Source organism: Citrus sinensis, chromosome 7, assembly GCF_022201045.2.
Source record: "Citrus sinensis cultivar Valencia sweet orange chromosome 7, DVS_A1.0, whole genome shotgun sequence".
Classification (NCBI taxonomy): Eukaryota; Viridiplantae; Streptophyta; class Magnoliopsida; order Sapindales; family Rutaceae; genus Citrus; species Citrus sinensis.
This window is the reverse complement of record NC_068562.1, coordinates 13,273,102-13,293,224: the sequence shown is the minus strand read 5'-3', so window position 1 is coordinate 13,293,224 and position 20,123 is coordinate 13,273,102. Positions and strand designations below refer to the sequence as shown.

Sequence of the window (20,123 nt, the reverse complement as noted above, 5' to 3'; positions counted from 1 at the left end):
CATTAATCTTTGATCCTATCAAACACCAGCCTAATGATATCAGAATAGCCTCAAATTTTAATATGTTGTTGACTTATATGTCCACTTAAAATCTGGAAAGTATCATTCTGATATATTTAATATTTTAAATTTAATATATATTCAAACACCTGCTGCTACTTTTATAGTTTCATATGCAATTTTGACAGAACTGTTCATTAATGTTTGATCCTATCAAACACCAGCCTAATGATATCGGAATAGCCTCAAATTTTAATATGTTGTTGACTTATATGTCCACTTAAAATCTGAAAAGTATCATTCTGATATATTTAGTATTTTAAATTTAATATATATTCAAACACCTGCTGCTACTTTTACAGTTTCATATTCAATTTTAACTTATATAGTTTTATCATGTGAGAAGCAAATATAGTTTTCTCTAATGGCTGGATATTGGCAGCTAATTTTTTTTTCTTTTCGATGTATTCATATGCAGATTTGATCAATGTGTTTGAAGTGTTTATTCCTCAACTTCACTTATATCCTAACCCATACAGTCTATTGAATGGAGAAGCTGCTGGTGTGATAACGCAATTATACTACTCATATTCAAAGAGTGAAAGGCAGCCATCCTTCTCAATTTAACTTCTAGATTTATTAAATTTAGCCACAAGTAGTAGGCATCTGATTGGATGGTAGAAATTTTTGTGTATTGAATTTGGATTATTTTGTTATAAGAGTAGGATATCTCATATTTTTGTTATTGAAGTTTTGGAATTTGTAATATATACTAATAATATTTAAATGTGAAATGAAAGATTTTGTGATATAAATCAATTTCTTTTTGTTATTTTGTGGTGCCTTTTAATTTTACCAATAAATCAATAGGCAATGATCCAATTCAATTTTTTATTTTTTAAAATAAATTGACTAGTGATGCCATGGTAACAGTAATTATAGACACTAATACAATATCAATAACTACTAATACTATGGTGTCATAATATCCGTGATACTGTGGTAATAGTAATCACTGACACCACTTACAAGTGTCACTATTTTTCTGACTCCCAGATTACTGACACAATTAATAAGTGTCAGTGAAAGTAATTTCTGACACTATTCTAAAGTCAGTAAAGACCATTTTTCTAGTAGTGCTTAAAGATTGCCCTTAGCTTGTCTTGGGATATCCTCCCTTCACATAAAGGTGTTGACTTTTCTTCTCTTTCATTCTCTATTGTCACGTATCATTTGCCCATTGCTCCATATTAATGTCCCAAATACACACCCCTTTCATTCACACACACTCACACACATACACACATAAGAGAAAAGGACACCTACACCCCAAAGTTTGGGAAAATAGTCATGTAAACCTTAAGTTTTTAATACGGCCACCAAAACTCCTTGTGACTATAATTTCTTTTGTAGATAAGTAACTAAGAAAAATGACTTTAATTTTTTTTTAATGAAAACAAATGTAATTTAAATAATTTAGTTTTTCTGGTAGCAAATAATATTAGAATATTTTTAATATATAAAATAATTTTTAAAATGTAAATTATTATATCTATTTTAATAATATACTTGTATTCATTATAAAAACTATAAATAATCTTTGGGTAGGATAGCTTTTACAATTTATAAAATATATTTGTATCAATAATATTAAAATTATTTTATTTAATACTGAAAAAGATATAAATTTTTATATATTTATTTTGATATTATGTTTCTATTTAGTATAAAATTTAGTTTAATATAATATAAGATTGTAGATTATTAATATATTTTTAAATATTGAAATTATTTTAAAATGTATATGTTGTTACATTTATTTTAATATTATATTTCTATTTATTATAGAATGTTTGAGTCAATTTTTTGAGTTAACAAAACCTTAGGATACTATAGTCAGAAGAAGGTCTTAATGTCTCTTATAAAATATTTAGAATCTATATGATCATTTCCTCAAATTTTGGGTTATTGATGTCCTTTTTCTATTTTTTTTAATTTTAAAAGGCAGGCGGAGGCAATTGGGAAAGTCCAAATTAAATTTTTTGCCTTTTATCTCCTTAATGAAAGAAATTTGCTTAATAGCCACTTGGTCAAGTCTTTGACAACTTTAAGAAAATATTTTCAACTATTTTGAAAACATTTAAATAGGAGGAAGTTCAGGTATACCTAGTCTTGTTATGGATGCGGTCATACTATTTCCACTTAGATCCAAAAATTCCAAGTTTGTCAAATTTGCTAATTCTGCCACAAGAAAAAAAATAGAAGGGAAAACAAAAGTCATTAGATCCGAATTGAGAAATTACGAAAAGGTCCCCAAAAAGGCGGAAAAAAAAAGAGAGTCAACTCAATCACATACAAACGACTGTTGTAAGTTTTAACACCAGTAAAATGTGAACGATCGTAAATTCCTCCTAAGGCACCGATTGAATAGAATAGCGGTCTAGTTCTGCTAATCTTATTTGCTTTTGGGGAAAAAAAAAAAAAAATAGAACCAACTAACTAACAAACAAACAAACAAATGGAATTTTAAAATTATTTAGATTTGAAAATTATAGTGTATGTGTTGTTTTTCTCTATGACTGCAGCAAGGAAATTTAGTGAAAGAGGCTAAAGGGCTAAATAATCATGAAAATGAAGATTTGAGAGGAGAAGAGAAACATACTATATTTTTTAATATTTTCTACAGTATAAACAAAATTCAACAGAGAGTATAAATACTCAATCAAAGCCCACATATAATTGAAGCCTACTAAAGTTTAGGATAAGAAATTAAATAAATACTCCCACAAAATTATTGGGGAGATTCAAATACTCCACCTTAGATTTAAGATGAGAAAGTGCCTACTAAATTAACCAAGAGATTGTTGATAAATAAAAAAAGAATTAATAAGAAAAAAGAAGTTTTTATTATTTTTTGACTGGTAGTTATGTAAAACTGCTACAAGAGTTACCTTTTTTAGCTGGGTTGAAATACTTGAACCTAAGGAATTAAGTACTCAATAAACTCTTGCAATTTATTTTAGTATAATTTTTTATTGCCAAAATGCCTATAAAGTAAATTACAATAGTGGATAAAAAATTATAATTCAATAAAAAAAAATTTATTACCAAAATCCCTCAACATTGGCTCAAATCCAAGTATCCATTATAAAATTACCATCAAACAAATGTTTTTAGTTGTTTTTAGATATTCATAAAGCATATTTAGTCACCACATCAATTACAGAAAAAATATTCATGCCACAAAAAGAATGATATTGATCTACTTGCAGTGAATTCCAATTTATATTTTACTAATACAAAGTAAAACAAAGAGGAAAGAAAATAATAATTTACTTCCCTATTTCTTTTAAAGATCATAAAATAGAAGTATAAGGACAGCAAACTATCGTAGTACAATTTTTCAAAACAGCTGATGTACAATGAGATATGATGAAGATTCACAAAAGTAACTTTTTAATCAGTCCTTACAGATAAGAAAAGACAAAAGGAAGCCGATTCCAGGTATAAGATTAGTTGAAAATCTATAAAGGGTAATAAAAAAGAAATTAGAAAATAAAATCATGCTATAATACAGATTTTATACAGTAAAATTACTCTTAATAATAAGTTTGTTAAGTGAGGGTATATTTGATATTTAGATAGGTTTGTACAGTACAATTTCAATTTATAATAGTGGATTTTGTTAGTAAACAGGTTCTGTGAGTATTTTAGTGGGTTTAAATAATCCCACTTTTTTTTTTAAAGTTTGTCTCTTTAATAAAAATAAAAAATGAAAATAGTGATGACAATTTAAAAAACTAATCATGTAATGCCAAAAAAAAAAAAATGACAACAAATACAAATTTAAAGGGAAAAAGCTTCTTGTTGGTCATTTGACTTCATGCTTTACCTTGTGAGTAGATTCATCCCTAGATGCCACCGATTGCTTGGTTTAAGTTAAATGTAAATGTGATAAAAGGCAATAGAGTAGTGTAAGCCTCAACGATCTAAATTCTATGTAAAATTCAAATAATTAAGAAAAAAAATATGACAAAAATAAATGAATAAAAATAGGAAATTAATTTTTAGGGTATACCTTGACTTGGTGTAGTAAATCCATAATTATTACTTAGATCCAATCTTTTCAAGTTTCTCAAGCTGCTCAAACCTGCGTTGAGAAAAAGAAAATTTATATTACTTTAGAAATAGTTTCAGGGGTATTGTGTCGAAGCTTTGTAGCATGAAGAAAAATACTAATTAAAGAGACTAAAAACTGACAAAAATAAACTATTAAATCATTTGGTATTGTAGTGTTAATTGATTATTTCGTCTTTTTCACTAATACGGTATTATAGTTCATTTTGTTAGTGTCTTGTCAATTTTTTTTGTCCAAATATAAGTGCTCGGCAATTAATTAAATTCAAACCACACTAACTCACCTAGCCTTGCTATGAAGCGACCTGTTATTGGGTTACCACTTAGATCCAACACTTGCAAGTATCTCAAATTTGCCAATCCTGCATTTTTAGATAGACAGTATGTACTTTGTGAAAATTAATTAGCTTATTAAGATTATAAATTGCATGATATAGCATATCTTCTGGAAATGTACCTTGCTTGGTTCTGGAACCTTCAATGGAATTATCACAAAGAATCAAAGTGGTAAGTGAAGTCAGTGTATTCAAATACGATAATATGCTGTCGTTGAGGCGATTATTACCAAGATTTAAGATCTTCAGCTGCTTCAAATTCCCAGAGCTATTGTAGGCTGCAAAGTAAAGGCATGTATGCAATACTTAGTAACTCAAGATTTATTTTATATTTTTCTTGGGCTTTTCTCATATAAGTTTTTACTTTAAAAAAAAAAAATAGCACTCCGGGAATTGATCAGGAAGTTGCTAAAACACTGATTATGAGGGAAAAGAAGTGGTTATATTTACTGGTTTTTATCTATGACTCAATAATCCCTACAATTCATAGACATGACGAAATTTTGAGGATTAAATGACTGTGACGCTTAAGTGGAGTAATTATTAATTAATAAAATACTCAATTTTCATTAAAAGCAATTCAACTACAAAATTTCAAACACAGCATTCTAAAAATTTCCAACAACACTCCGATACTCGCAAGATTTTTTCAACAAACATGTCCCCATATAATATTCACAAAGAAAATTTTTCAATCTAAAATGAAATTCCGGAAATAAAATCTGGGACTTTTTCGCTCGGGCGAAAACCTTGAAAAGATAATTTACAATGTCGCAAAACAGTTTCAAGCCCCAGCAAAACAGTCCCGAACTTTAATTCCAGATCTGAATCTCACTCATATTTACAGAGTAGGTGGTTTATGATTTATAACCAACGTATTGTTTTTGGCGAAATTTGTGGTGTTGCTCAATTGATAGCTGCTTTTAGTGCTCTACGTAATTCTGTACCTGAGGCTGAGAGAATATTCTCGCTTGTCGGTCTCTTGACAAGATCAATTTGACAGAACAGATAGAAAAGCTAGAGTCACATCAATTTTTAGAAATTTCCTAATAGTCCAGCAGTCAAGTCATCTTTGGCGCAAATAAAGAAGCTAGAGTCAATTTTTACAAACACAGTTAATAAAGAACAGTAAAGTCATTTTCCTGTATTTTGGGTGCTATCAAGTCATCTTTGGCGCAAATCGCTCAGACAGGGGGGAAAAAGTGATGTACATACCTTTACTCTCAGAGACGCCTCCAAACCAATTCTCAGATAAGTCAAGGCTTTGCAGTTCTTGAAAAGGAGGAAACAATGACAGATCCAGAATTATAACTCCATCAGAAGAGTTATTAGGGTTGGAACTCTTGTAATGCTTCAAACGATTGAGTGAGAGTTCCGTCACTCGTCCTGCGGTGGCGTTGCACTTAAGTCTCTCCCAATCACAACAATCAGAGATTCCATCGTCAACCCATGAGGTAAGGATTTCGTCTGCATATTCACCACCATTGATTGATATAAAGAACCTTTTGATCTCCAGTAGACCAATCCTTTCCTCTTCCAAGCAACCATCGTATCCATGCATTTGAATCGAAGACATTAAAACGAACGGTGTGAAGAACTTAATAAAGAAAGTTTCCATTGGAGGGCAACCTTTAATTTGTTCTCGAGAATCATGAGCTTTACTCTGAAATTATATATCCAATTAAATTCGTAATAAAGAATGTGTAGCAATGAGTAAAAATGATTATTCTATTTGGAACACTATCATCACATCCAGGAAAGACTTGCAATTTGATTGATTGAGGAATCAGCAACCAGTCAAACATAAGGAAATGTCATTATTGGTGATGCAATTGGGTCAAGTCTATCTTTTCTGACCAGGTCCACTTGTTGAAATATTGACGTCAAAGGTGGAAATTATTAGAGACCAACGGGCGGAGAGTTGAGTGGTAAAAGCGTGAAGATGAAAAAGTGAAATTGTTTGAAAATTTTGTTTATTTAGTTAAATGCTATATGGTGGTGGTCACTGGTGATCAAAAATGCTTTCTATGAAGTATCAAGTTTACAGGTAACCGAACCCTGGACTGTGATTAAAAAACTGTTATGTTCGTTAGTTAGTTAACTTGGGGGATGATGTACAAGCTGAAGTGGCGAAAGCTACTATGCTTGTTAGTTAAGAGTATTTGCTTTCTGTTTCATTCATCACGACAGAATGCTCTGATAGTTAAAAGAGTGTTCTGTCATCCCCTGTTTTTTATAGGCTCTGTGTCATTAAACATTTCAAAGGAGTTGGTTTCTGTTCATGTATACAGAAAACTGAATGCTCTGGTTTGTTACTCATGGAAACGATCAAAAGTAGAGAATTAAACGAAAAAAGAGAACGGTACAGTTTATCATGTCTTATCACATTCATTGTTACATTATTACTTTCGACATTTGAAGAGACCAAAGACTTGACAAGTCTACCAATGCAACGAGGAATTTGACCAGATACCATGTTGTTGGATACATCCAAAAAGTTCAATGAATTGGCCTTGTTTAGACCATCTCCAATCTTCCCACCGAAGAGGTTGTTGTTCACATATAACCTAACTAATTTAGTGAAGTTCCAATATTCTGGAAAAATTTGCGCATCAAAATTATTATTTGACAGGTCCAAAAATGTCAATGAGGGAAAAGTACACCTACAACCCTAAGGTCAAAAAATTTGCCCTTCAGTTGAAATGCTGGTGGCCTGGGGAATGTTTCAGTTTCTACATGAAATGTACTGTTTTTTGTTGACAGTTGAAATATCTGGAGCTTTGAAAAGTTAGTCAATAAAGTAAATGAGAATAAGCCTTCAAAGTTTTTACCGGGAAGAGAGAGATATTCAAGAGCTGTGAGGTTAGCAATAACTGATGGTAAATTTCTACTCTAAAATTATTCTTTAACATTTTATCATTCTGCATGCTTAACTACAAAATTTAAAAATTTAGGTTTTACCATGGACATTCTTTAAAAGTACTTCTATTTTATTTTATTCTTTGATATTGTCTATGATTACTTTGCCAAACGACGCCACGACTGATTTGGAAAGAGTAAAGATTGCTTAGTTTTGAAGAAAAAAGAACTATTGGAAGTTTTTATAAACAGAGATGAGATGCTACGTCGCAATTTTTTAGATTGTTTGAAATGTCTTGTTGACCAGAGAGCATATTGTTGGATAAATCTAAGGCCAGTAATGAAGTGGCCTTTGACAGTCTATCTTGGATCTTCCCGCTGAAGTGGTTGTTATATATTCAAGTTTAACCACCTCAAATTAGTCTAGTTCATATGTTCAGGAAAAACCATCCCTCGAAATTTGCTATCTGAGAGGCTTAACAATGACAACGAGAAGCAACCAGTTACTATTCACTTTAAAAGTACAAAGAGAAAAACAAATAAGAAAACAGGCCAGCCAATGAATCTATGATTGCCTTAGCCGGTGCCCGTGAAATACATATTTGTGCAGGAAATAGAAACATGAATCTATAAATGCATCAACTGAAAAAACCATTGCCTGCGCCAATAAGAGTTCAACAAAAGGATCGCCTACAACCCCAATATTACAGTCACATAAGATGCAGCAAAGCTCCAATTGAATGCCACCATATCAATTGCAGATTCATCTTCTTCTGCTGATGTTGCTGGTGTTGGAGGCAGCTCACTGCTGCAATTTTTCCGGACGGCTGGACCGCAAAGATACGGATTTCCTCTGTAATTGCTTTCATCGAAGTTTGCAAACTGCCCTTTATTAGGAACTGTCCCAGACAAGTTGTTGTATGAAACATTGAAGATTGCTAAGAAACTAAGCTCACCCAACTCGGGGGGAATTTGACCATTTAATTTATTGTATGAGAGGTCCATGCTCTCTGTCATTTTCAAATTAGAAAAGCTCCTCGGTATAGATCCTGACAAGAAATTGTTAGACAGATTCAGAGCATGGATCTCACCAAGGTACCCAATTTCTGAAGGGATGTCCCCAGTTAATTCATTGCTTGACAAATCCAGACCCGTCATATACTTGAGAACATCGCCCTTGTAAGATTCATATCTATTCTTTGCCATGAATTTTACTTCTACTCGTTGACTTGATTCTCTATTATCTTCTGCCGGCAGTGCCAAGGAAAGAGTAGAATTATAATAATTCCCTATTGTAGGAAATTGTACAGCGATATCATGCCAAATTACAAATCCAGTAAAAGCATACCCTTCTCCATCCACAACGAAATATTGGTAAAGCATGAAGGTATAGGCCCGTTAAGAGTATTATAGGAAATATCGACAATAGCTAGTTTCCTTAAATGACACAGTGGCTCAGGAATATTACCTTGCAGATTGTTCCCTCTCAAAAGAAGAGCACGTAAATTCGAATCCTCATTGATCAAATGCGCAATATTTCCTGAGAATTCATTATCCCTTAAATCGAGTGTTGTTAATTGGGAGCTCTGTAATAATGCATTTGGAATTGTACCGCTAAGAGAGTTGTTATGCGGAAAAAGGTACCGAAGTGACGAATGATTGGATGAAAATTCCAGAGGCCCATATAACTTATTTTCGGAGATGTCAAGTATTCTAGCAACTTCAAGGTTGCTCAGTTGAACGGAAACATCACCTTCGAAAGAATTTCTCGACATTAAAAGAACATCTAAATTTGAAAACTTACCTATCCAACGAGGAAGTTGACCAGATAACATATTGTTGGATACATCTAGGACATATAATGAAGAAGCATTCAGCAATCCTACTTCCAGCCTCCCAGTAAACTGATTGTCATTCAAAAATAAAAACACCAGTTTGGCCAAGTTCATGTATTTTGGAAAAATTTGCCCATCAAAGTAGTTATGTGACAGGTTCATGAACTCCAATGAGACACAGCCGGTGAGAAAATGTTTAGGTAAATCTCTGGAAAAGTTATTAGAAGACAAATCCAGAAACAGGAGCCTTTCCATGTAACCCATGGAAGGAGGAATACTGCCTTCAAAACTATTTTGTGACATGTCCAAATACACTAATTCTGGAAGGATTAAACCGAAATTCTCTGGGAGCTTACTAATGAAACTGTTGTTGGAAATAACCAAATGAAGCAAATTTCTTTTGGAGTTGGGCAATTGAAGATTTCCTGTCAGGAAATTGTTGAACAAAAACATGATTTCCAATTTGGTGTTATTTTGTAGCAACCAAGTGGGAAATGTATCAACCAAATTGTTATCAGAGAGGTCAATGTATCTAAAGTCATACTGATACTGAAGGAATCTTGGAATGGTTCCACTAATGTTGCAGTGTCGTAGATTGAGCACTTTCAATTGAAATTTTGGTAGCCATGGAAAGTTTTCAGTTTCAACTTGTAATCTTGAAAGTTGGAAAACCTCAAGTCTTGAATGGTTAGCTAATACACTTAAGGGGAATGATTCTTGGAAATGGTTATCAAATAATGATAGATATTCAAGGGATGTGAGATTAGCAATGACAGATAATGGTAGATTCCCACTTAATTTGTTTGACGAGAGATCTAGAACTCGAAGGTAAGTCAGGTTACTGAGACATTGAGGGAGAAGACCATCGAATTCATTCTCATTGATATTCAATTCAACAAGATTCTTCAAGTCACATATTCCTGAAAGGAAATGGACAAAAGTTAGATAGAACAAAAGTGTTTGCTGAAATGAATCAAATGTTCGACCTAATGCCTGAAAGAGTATATAATCATCAATCATATGTCCGAAATGAATCAGTTGTTCGACCAAATGCCTGGAAAATATGTAGTGACATTTCAGGTGACTCAGCAAGTGAGCAAGAACAATCTGGAAGATATGAAGATAAGATCAAGATGAATAAGTAGTCATGTGACTGTCCTTGCGAAGGACACTCTGATATAAGCCACTAAATTGAAAGGGGTAGTAGCCCTTATATTTAAAATTTTAGATTACGGCTGTGAACAGTATTATCTTTCTTGAGTAGGAAGCATCAACTTTGTATTGTTAATATGAAAGGCAATGAAAAAGATTGTGCTGTGCTTTTATTCATTTCTCTGCATTAGTAGTTCAATAGCTTAAGTTTTTCATTTCTTAATTAACTAGAAATAACTAAGAGTAGAGAGGTTTATTGATAAACGGAAAAAAGTTCTGTTCATTAATTATAATAACTAATTTAATGATATAATGACATTAAATAACTTTTCAAGGGGACATATCCTATAATAAACGAAACTTATGAACTACTTTTATGAGTGTAACGACCTGGACCCAAGAAGTAGATATTATTTGTTTCGGGCACATAGCCCATTACATAATTGTTTTTGGGATTTATAATCTAAAACACGTATACTAAGCTAGGACAACTCAACACTTATAAACTACCTTGGACGCTCACTCACTAATAATGTGAAATGTTATAATAGGATTCCAAAACAGACAATATCTGCTTAGTAATTTGGCTTGGTCTACTATAATGTGTTAAAATTTTTATGTGAATTAATGATGTATGTAAATGTAACATCAACTTACAAAATTCCATCTCCAAGGAGAAAGGGACAATAAGTAAAACGTAATGGTACCTTGCACTATTAAAGAACCAGTTATTCTGTTACCGCTTAGATCCAACACTTCCAAATTTCTCAAATTTGCTAATCCTACGTCAACAGAAAAGAAAAAAAAAATCTCATGGGAAATTATATATAAAAAGAGTAAGTTATTTGATGTTCAGAAAAACAAAATCTTAAAACATACCTTTGTTGTGTTTGAAGCCTTCACTGAAACTATTGCCTTGCAGGAATAGAGAGGTCAACGAAGTTAGCGAAGTCAAAAGTGGTACTAGACTTTCATTGAAGGAATTATAACCAATATTTAAAATCTTCAATTGTTTCAAACTCCTACTGGTGTTGTAAGCTGCAAAAGAAAAATCATTAACAGTTGGAACCAAAATTTAAGGGGTTTTGATTCAATGGTGATCAAAGCCTTGTGCCGATCTTTTTATATTTGATGGTAGTTACAAGATAAAAGTATATAAATAATTAAATATTTATTGTACACGATATTAAATGCTCATATGACTCAAAATCTTTAAAAAATTAATAGAACTCAAATCTAACATTTATCCAAATAAAGCATGCAATGACCTTTCATAAATTTTACCTTTATTCTCTTCCCAACCTTCAAATCTGTTGTCCGATAAGTCAAGCACGTGCAGTTCTTGAAAAGGAACAAATAAGGACATATTTATAATTGGAAATCCATCATTAACGTCATCAGAGTCCACTTGTATTGCACTATCGAGTGAGAGTTCCATCACCCGACCTGTGGTGGCGTTGCACTTGATTCTCTCCCAAGTACAGCAATCAGAGGTTCTATTATCAACCCATGAAACAAGAATGGCATCCGCATACTGCATGTCACTGACTGATTTTATGAAGGCCTTGATTTCCAAAAAGACCGATCCTCTCGCTATCCAAACAGCTTTTGGGTGCATGCATTTGAACAAAAGTTACTGCAACGCACAATGAGAACTTGATAATTAAGAACCTTCCCATTGTAATTGATTTTGCTTGCATGCCAGTTGCAACTTCTCTCTTTGAAGTTTGTCACCAGAAAAATTTATAATGATAAATAACGTATGTGCATTTGCTAAACAAGTAAATGTTTTGCGTTTTGCAAAGTGTACTTCATGGCTTTCTCCGTCCATTTTTTTGCGAAATGAGACAAGCGGAATATGAATTGATAGGTCACATGACTCACATAAACTTATTACACAGACATGCAATGGCAGACAAATTTTTTGATAGTTTAAAATTGGCCGGCTAGACTTCAACATCAGCATTATAAATATAAATATAAATGAGGCCATCTAAATAATAGTAGACCGAACTTCAAGCTCAAAGCTGTCATGGGATAAAGATGCTTGTGATGTAACACCATCTATATCCTTAATGTGATAGACCGTGGCTACTTAATTAATGGGAGATGAAAAAAATGCAGACTTTATGTGCTAAAGAATGAACACTGCAATGCACAGAGAACAATGTTGTAATTACCAGCCTGCATTTGATTCATTTACATTCAATATTTATATTACATAAAGAAGCAAAATCCGAACAACTGTAGCAATTGATCAAAGGCCATGATTTCATCAGTGACCAATACAAAGGACAACTAATTCTTAGTATATTTTGTCTTCATGCTCCTTGATGACTCACATGCTTATCTCTCATTATAATTCGCGATCATTCTTGGAACAAACCTTCTAGATGCTTTTGTATCAACCATTTGATTGTAGCCTCATCTGATCATCACAAGAAAGCCATTTAATTTGCAGTATATTTTGAACTGAATATTTACCACTCAGAATACTTCATTAAGGCATTCTGTTAAACGCTTGGCACCAAGCATTCAGCAAGTTAATTCTAACTATGCGATAGTTTGATCACGTAGACAAAAAGTGAAATGGAGATTTCTTTGTTTAAAAAAAATAAAAATGCATGGCATATTTTAGATATATAGTTTTTTTTCATTAAATAATTGGGGATAAAATTACTTACCTTTAATTTTTTTTGTTAGTGCTCATTACTATTTTAGTTTTAAACGTATTAAACTTCACTTCACGGCTTAATAGTATATCCGCATTGAAAAAAAATGAGGGCATCTACACTTGAGAATGTTTTTATACATACATTTATACGTGCGTGTATAAAACCCGAATTCAGACCCGACCCATCTTAGTTTCAATTTCTTTTCAGTTTTTATTTTTGAAGTACTTGAATTTGGGTAAATGAAGGCATAAAATTCAATGAATCTAATACATACTTAAAATTAGTTCAGAATAATATAAAACTTTAATTTTTAAGTCACTCGATGTGAAATAATTTTCTTATCACTCTTGTCAGCTGTCACGAGCACAGGCCAGTCTTTATGACGTGGGCTTATCATGTGGAAAGGCATCAAGCTTATATTTTTAAGCAAGTGAAGTAGGTTTAAAGGGTCCTTTCTGTTTCCCTGCAACGTCCTCTGGATCCATGCATTTGAACCGAAGCTATTAAACAATCCAAAGTGAGACCATGATGAAGAAAGTCTCCATTGAAAAGCAACGTTCCCGATGCTATCAAATTGTGCTGTGGTTAAATCACATTATATTTGTTCCTTTGCTGATAGATGTAGCGAATTAGTTTGCTTTGAACGTCGTATCTCCCTCAATTAAAGATAGCAATTATTAATTTGGGCCAAGCGCAACTTCTCACTGGGCCCAGTTTATAAAGTTTACTATTGAGTTCAATACTGGCCCGCCGGCGGAGCCATGATCGTAGGCCAGGCAGACCAAATTAATTTTATGATTTCTTTTATTTATATTTTTTTTATCAGGTTGATATTTGACCCCCTTAATTTATTTTATCAACCCTCACTTTTAAATTAATAGTATTTATTACAGAATTGTTCTTATTAAAAAATAAAATTAATATTTTCATGTAAGTTTTCTCTGTTTTCTATATTATTAATTCTATGTTTCAATATTAAACCTCAATTCAGTTTAGTATTGAAACATAGAATAATAAAGAAAAAAAGAAAAAATAGTTACATGAAAATATTATAAAAAAGATAGGAGCTTTTATTGATAACACGCTTATAATTTTTACAAAGGAAGACTTAGAAAATTAAAAACATAAAAACAGAACATACCATAAATTTTTTTTTGTTTTGTCTTAATTCTTTGCCTTTTTTTGGTCTGATGATTCACTTGCCAATGGTAAGAACTTGATTAACAATGAATGTAACTCTTTGAACAAGATGAATATTGTCTTTGTTTATACTTAATTCTTATGTTGATTTCATCTTCATTATGATTCTTAATTACCTTGAGCATAAATGACAATTCTTTCATTGTTTTGACTTAAGATTTGTTATTGATGCAATTTAAGTTAAAAATTGAAATTGAGTAAGTGACTGTTTGCATTGATTCTTATATCTTGTATATTAATTAGTTTACGTGGATATATAATAAGATATAACTATCAACGACCCTGAAGAATGAAGTTATCCTTAAGTACTTTGGGCCTATGTACCACTAATATATAGAGGATATATATCCAATAATGAGAAGAAAGCTACCTTAGATTGTAGAGTTAAAGCTCCTGATTATGGAATAAAAATAAAAAGCAATGTACATGTTGAAAAGGAAATCAAATTAAAGAAAATGCACACTTATGATTCTCTCGAAAAGAAAAACGAGAAATTAAAAGACACAACCCTCGTCACCTTTCACCACCCTTGCCACCATCGCAAGCCAGTATTCTTTATTGTGCATTCTAATCTTAGCCACTTTATTGCTATTCCTTTTTCATTATTTATCATTTATTCCAATTAATTTATAGTTTCTTGATTCTTGTATTAAAATAATTCTTTGCTTTTTTATATTATTTTAATTTTGATACTATCATATCAATCACAAAAACAATCAATTCAAATAAATTAGAGGTTTTAGTCGACGGCTGTGGGAAATTATTAGTAGGGTCAATCGACTACTAAGGACTAGCAGTGTGGTGGTTTGACATGGTGAGAGTGTAGTTGAAGGTGACTAGGGCTTTTAGAATTATATTTATTTTTTAATTTATTTTTTTATTGTTTAACAAGGATAATTTTGAAATAAGTGAGATAAATTAAAAAGTGGAAGTTATGGAGAGAAAATGAGGGGAGTCAAATATCATTACTCTTTTTTTTTAATTAAAAAGTAAGAGAGTGGATAAAATCCAAATTAATTTTTGGCCCCTTACCTCCCTATAATTCAAACTTTGGCGGCAGGAGTTTTTAGAATTGTATTTGTTTTATTATTTAATAAGGGTAATTATGAAAATAAGTGAGATTAATTGAAAACTGAAGGTTGGTGAGAGAAAATGAGGAAGTCAAATATCATTACTATTTATTTATTTATTTAGAAGATAAGAGAGTGTATATAACCCAAATTAATTTTTGGCCCCTTACCTCCCTAGAATTCGAACTCTGGTGGGTAGCGAAATAAAATTGTTTTAAAACAACATTGGCTAAGCGATCATGGTAGCAGTCCAAATCTAAGAGTTAAGATCCTATGTGAGTATATTGACTATATTCAATAACCAACCACCCCACCACCACTCCACCCCCACGGGCCTCTCTCTCTCTCTCTCACACACACACACACACCCTCACTCAAGACACACCACCTCTCATGCTTTCATTGCACAAGACTAACCAATTGAACTGTTCTTTGGTAATAATAAATTATTCACTTTAAGGAAAAAAATTTAAAGAAAAAGAAACAGTGCTTACGACTGCCCAAGTCATTGCTGGTAATGTACATATTTGTACCAGAAATAGAAACATGAGTCAATACATGCATCAATTAAAAAAAACCATTGCCTGTGCCAGTATGAGTTCAAAAAAAGGAGTGCTAACAACCCCACTATAACTGTCACATACGATACAGCAAAGCTCCAATTGAATGCCACCATATCAATTGCAGATTCATCTTCTTCTGCAGGCGTCATTGGTGGCGGTGGTGGTAGGTCAGTGCTGCAATTCTTCAGAACTGCTGGACCACAGAGATTCAGATTTCCTCTGTAATTGCTTTCATCGAAGTTTGCAAACTGCTTTGTATTAGGAGTTGGCCCTGACAAGTCGTTGTATGACACATTGAAAATTGCTAAATAGTTTAGCTCAGACAATTCAAGCGGAATTTGGCCTCTTAATTTGTTATATGAGAGGTCCATGCTCTCTATCATTTTCAAATTAGAAAAACTCCTCGGTATAGAACCTGATAAGTGATTGTGTGACAGATTCAGTGCATGGAGCTCTTGAAGGTATCCGATTGCTGAAGGGATCTCTCCGGTTAATTCATTGCTTGACAAATCCAGGCCCGTCATGTACTCGAGAACACCACCCTTGTAAGATTCATATCTGTTCTTTGCCATGAATTTTACTTCTACTCGTTGTCTTAATTCTCGATTATCTTCTCCCGAAAATATCAAGTTAAGAGTAGAATTATAATAAGCGCTAATTGCAGGAAAATGTTCTACAACTAATGTATAACCAAACACAAATCCATTAAAAGGATCACCCTCTTCCATCCACGGCCATATATTGGTGAAGCATGAAGGTATTGACCCATCAAGCAAGTTATAGGAAATATCAACAATAGCAATTTTCCTTAAGTGACACAATTGCTGAGGAATGTTACCCTGCAGATTGTTTCCTCTCAAAAGAAGAGCACGTAAATTCGAATCCTCATTGATCAAAGGCGGAATATTTCCTGAAAATTCATTATCCCTTAAATCGAGGGTCATTAATTGGGAGCTCTGGAACAATGCACTAGGAATTGAACCATTCAGAGAATTATTATGTAGGAAAAGGTGCCATAGTGATGATGAATGATTGAAGGAAAATTCCAGTGGCCCATATAACTTATTTTCGGAGATGTCAAGAATTCTAGCAACTTGAAGATTGCTCAGTGGAACGGAAACATCACCTTCCAAAGAATTTCTCGACATTAAAAGAACATCTAAATTTGAAAAGTTACCTACCCAATGAGGAAGTTGACCAGATAACATATTGTTGGACACATCTAGGATATGTAATGAAGGAGCATTCAGCAATCCCTCTTCAAGCCTCCCAGTAAACTGATTATCGTTCAAATATAACCACGCCAGTTGGGTCATACTCATGTATTTTGGAAAAATTTGCCCACCAAAATAGTTATGTGACACGTTCATGAACGCCAGTGAGACACAACCGGTGAGAAATTGTTTAGGTAATTCTCCTGAGAAGTTGTTGGAAGACAAATCCAGAAAGAGGAGCCTTACCGTGTAGCCCATAGAAGGAGGAATACTGCCTTCAAAACTATTTTGTGACATGTCCAAATACACCAATTCCGGAAGGATCATCCCAAAATTATCCGGAAGCATACCAATGAAGTTGTTGTTGGAAATAACCAGATGAAGCAAATCCCGTTTCGAGTCGGGCAAGTGAAGAAGTCCTTTCAGGAAATTATTGAACAAAAACAGGAATTCTAATTTCGTATTATTCTGTAGTAACCAAGTCGGAAATGTACCAGCCAAATTGTTATGAGAGAGGTCAATGTATCGTAAGTCATACTGATATTGAAGGAAACTTGGAATGGTTCCACTAATGTTGCAGCGGCGTAAATTGAGCACTTTCAATTGAAATCTTGGCAGCCATGGAAAGTTTTCAGTTTCAATCTGTAATCTTGAAATTTGGAGAACCTCAAGTCTTGAATGGTTAGCTAATACACTTAAAGAGAATGATCCTTGAAAATTGTTGCCAGATAGTGATAGATATTCGAGGGATGTGAGATTAGCAAAGACGGATATCGGTAAATTCCCACTTAACTGGTTGGACGTGAGATCAAGAACTCGAAGGTAAGTCAGGTTGCTGAGACATTGAGGAAGACTTCCATCTAATTTATTCCAACTGAGATTCAACTCAACAAGGTTCTTCAACTCACATATTCCTGAAAGGAAATGGAAAAATGTTGGACAGACCAAAGTGTTTGTTGAAATGAATCAGGTGTTCGACCTAATGCCTGAATGACTATATCATCATCAATCATGTGCATGAAATGAGTCAGGTGTTCGATCTAATGCGTGGAAAATATTTAGTGACATTTTAGGTTACTCAGCAAGTGAGCAAGAATAGTCTGGAGGAAATGAAGGTAAGATCAAGATGAATATCCCAAAACACAGTACTATCTTTAGATTGAAAGTTTAGTAGCCGTTGTACTTAAATTACGGCTGTGAACAGTACTTTCTTTATAGTGCGGCAAGACATGAACTTTGTATACGTTAAGATGAAAGCCAACGAAAAAGATTATTCTCTGCTTATTATTCTGTGCTTGCATTCATTTCTCTGCATTTGTTGTTCAATAGCTCAAGTTTTTCACCTCTTATTTAACTCGAAAACAACTAAAGGTGTCAAAACAACTGAAGTTATCGGTTGGAAAGATTTTATCTAATCGAGCTGAACACAAACAGGGATCGATTCAGTTCATTATTATTATTATTTTGGATAAAACTCAAAGCTAATAGTAGAGCTCTATTGATTTTGGTAGTTGAACTTAGGCTATTAAAGTGTGCTAATACTTTTAGTGTTAATTCATGTTGTATGTTAGACATAATAAAGATCAACTTGTGAAATTCTGACCGTAAGTAAAATATAACGGTACCTTGCATTGTTAAAGAACCAATTAGTCCGTTACCAGATAGATCCAATACTTCCAAATTTCTCAAATTTGGTAATACTACATCAACAGAAAAAAAAAAAATGAAGGATGGGAAATTATGTATTATAAGAGTAAGATGGTTGATGTTCAGAAAAACCAAATCTTAAAACATACCTTTCATAGGCTTGAAGCCTACACCTAAGTTATTGCCTTCGAGGAATAGAGAGGTCAACGAAGTTAGCGAAGTCAAAAGTGGTACTAGACTTTCACTGAAGGAATTAAAACCAATATTTAAAATCTTCAATTGTTTCAAACTCCCATTGTTGTTGTAATTAGCTGCAAAAGAAAAATCATTAGTAATTGGAACCAAAATTTAAAGGGGTTTTGATTCAACAGTGATATGAGATTTGTGCCGATCGATATTTGTATAGGTGATGGTAGTTACATGATAAGAAAATAAAAGTAATTAAATATTCAGTGTACTCGGAAACAAATGCACACATATGACTTCATATTTTTGAAATATCAGCACAACCTTGGATCCAAATATTTGACCTTTCATACATTTTACCTTTATTCTCTTCCCAACCTTCAAATCTATTGTTCCTTAAGTCAAGCACGCGCAGTTCCTGGAAAGGAAAAAATAAGGACATATTTATAATTGGAAGTCCATCAGAAAAGTCATCAGATTTGACTTGTCTTGCACTATCGAGTAAGAGTTCCGTCACCCGACCTGTGGTGACGTTGCACTTGATTCTCTCCCAACTACAGCAATCGGAGGTTCTATTATCAACCCATGAAACAAGAATGGCATCTGCAAATTGCATATCACTGACTGATTTTATGAAGGTCTTGATTTCCAACAGACCGATTCTCTCGTTATCCAAGCAGCTTTTAAGTCCATGCATTTGAACAAAAGCTATTGCGACCCACAATGAGAACTTGAATATGATTAAATACCTTCCCATTGTAACTGATTTTGCTGGCAATTTGCAGGTTCGCTCTCGAAAATTGTCACTAGGCAAATTATAGAATAATATAAATGCATTTGCTAAACAAGTACATGTTTTGCCAAGATTGTACCCGTGGTTTTCTCCGCCAATTTTTTGGAAAAATATATTTTCTTATTACAACCTTCTATAATCCTGCAGGCGCTAAAAGGAGACAAATGAACTATAATTTGATAGGTCATACAGACAAACAATGGCCGTAAACGATTTTCGATAGTTAAATTAAAAGTGGCCGGCTCTAGCCTTCAACATGACATCAGCATTAAACGTATATGGAAAATAAAAATAAAAATGAAGCCGTTGAAATAATAATAGACTGAGCTTCGAGTGGCCGTAATAATTCTATATATATATATATATATATGTATCTATGTATGTATGTATGTATGTATGTATAGAATTATTGTTAAAGAATGAACACTGCATGCACAGAGAATGTTGAAATTACCAG

General features: G+C 33.0%; 2 protein-coding genes across 6 annotated transcripts in view; both read right to left on the bottom strand.

The window, feature by feature from the left end:
- The window catches only part of LOC102610661 (receptor-like protein 15), a 43,107-nt gene extending 36,890 nt beyond the window's left edge, over nt 1–6,217 (bottom strand). The window contains exons 1-6 of one of the 5 annotated variants that reach the window (XM_006492060.4): nt 5,688–6,217; nt 4,703–4,750; nt 4,595–4,612; nt 4,422–4,499; nt 4,079–4,150; nt 2,167–2,241 (exon numbers count right to left, since the gene is read on the bottom strand). In XM_006492060.4, coding sequence (XP_006492123.3) covers nt 2,167–2,241; nt 4,079–4,150; nt 4,422–4,499; nt 4,595–4,612; nt 4,703–4,750; nt 5,688–6,090 — 694 coding nt within the window. In that variant the 5' untranslated portion in view covers nt 6,091–6,217. Of the gene's footprint in view, nt 1–2,166; nt 2,242–4,078; nt 4,151–4,421; nt 4,500–4,594; nt 4,751–5,687 lie in introns of all 5 variants that reach the window. The other 4 variants (XM_015534537.3, XM_015534536.3, XM_052444256.1 and 1 more) reach the window with 4 other exon arrangements.
- A 1,804-nt stretch (nt 6,218–8,021) lies between these two features.
- On the bottom strand, nt 8,022–19,630 carry LOC107175266 (receptor-like protein 15). The gene is made up of 9 exons (XM_052431293.1): nt 19,234–19,630; nt 18,837–18,998; nt 18,666–18,740; nt 15,908–17,954; nt 11,603–11,814; nt 11,198–11,356; nt 11,026–11,100; nt 8,800–10,086; nt 8,022–8,680 (listed from the first exon to the last, which is right to left on the bottom strand). The coding sequence occupies exons 1-9, from the start codon at nt 19,628–19,630 to the stop codon at nt 8,022–8,024; spliced, it is 5,073 nt and encodes a 1,690-aa protein (XP_052287253.1).
- Between the last annotated feature and the right edge of the window lie 493 nt (nt 19,631–20,123).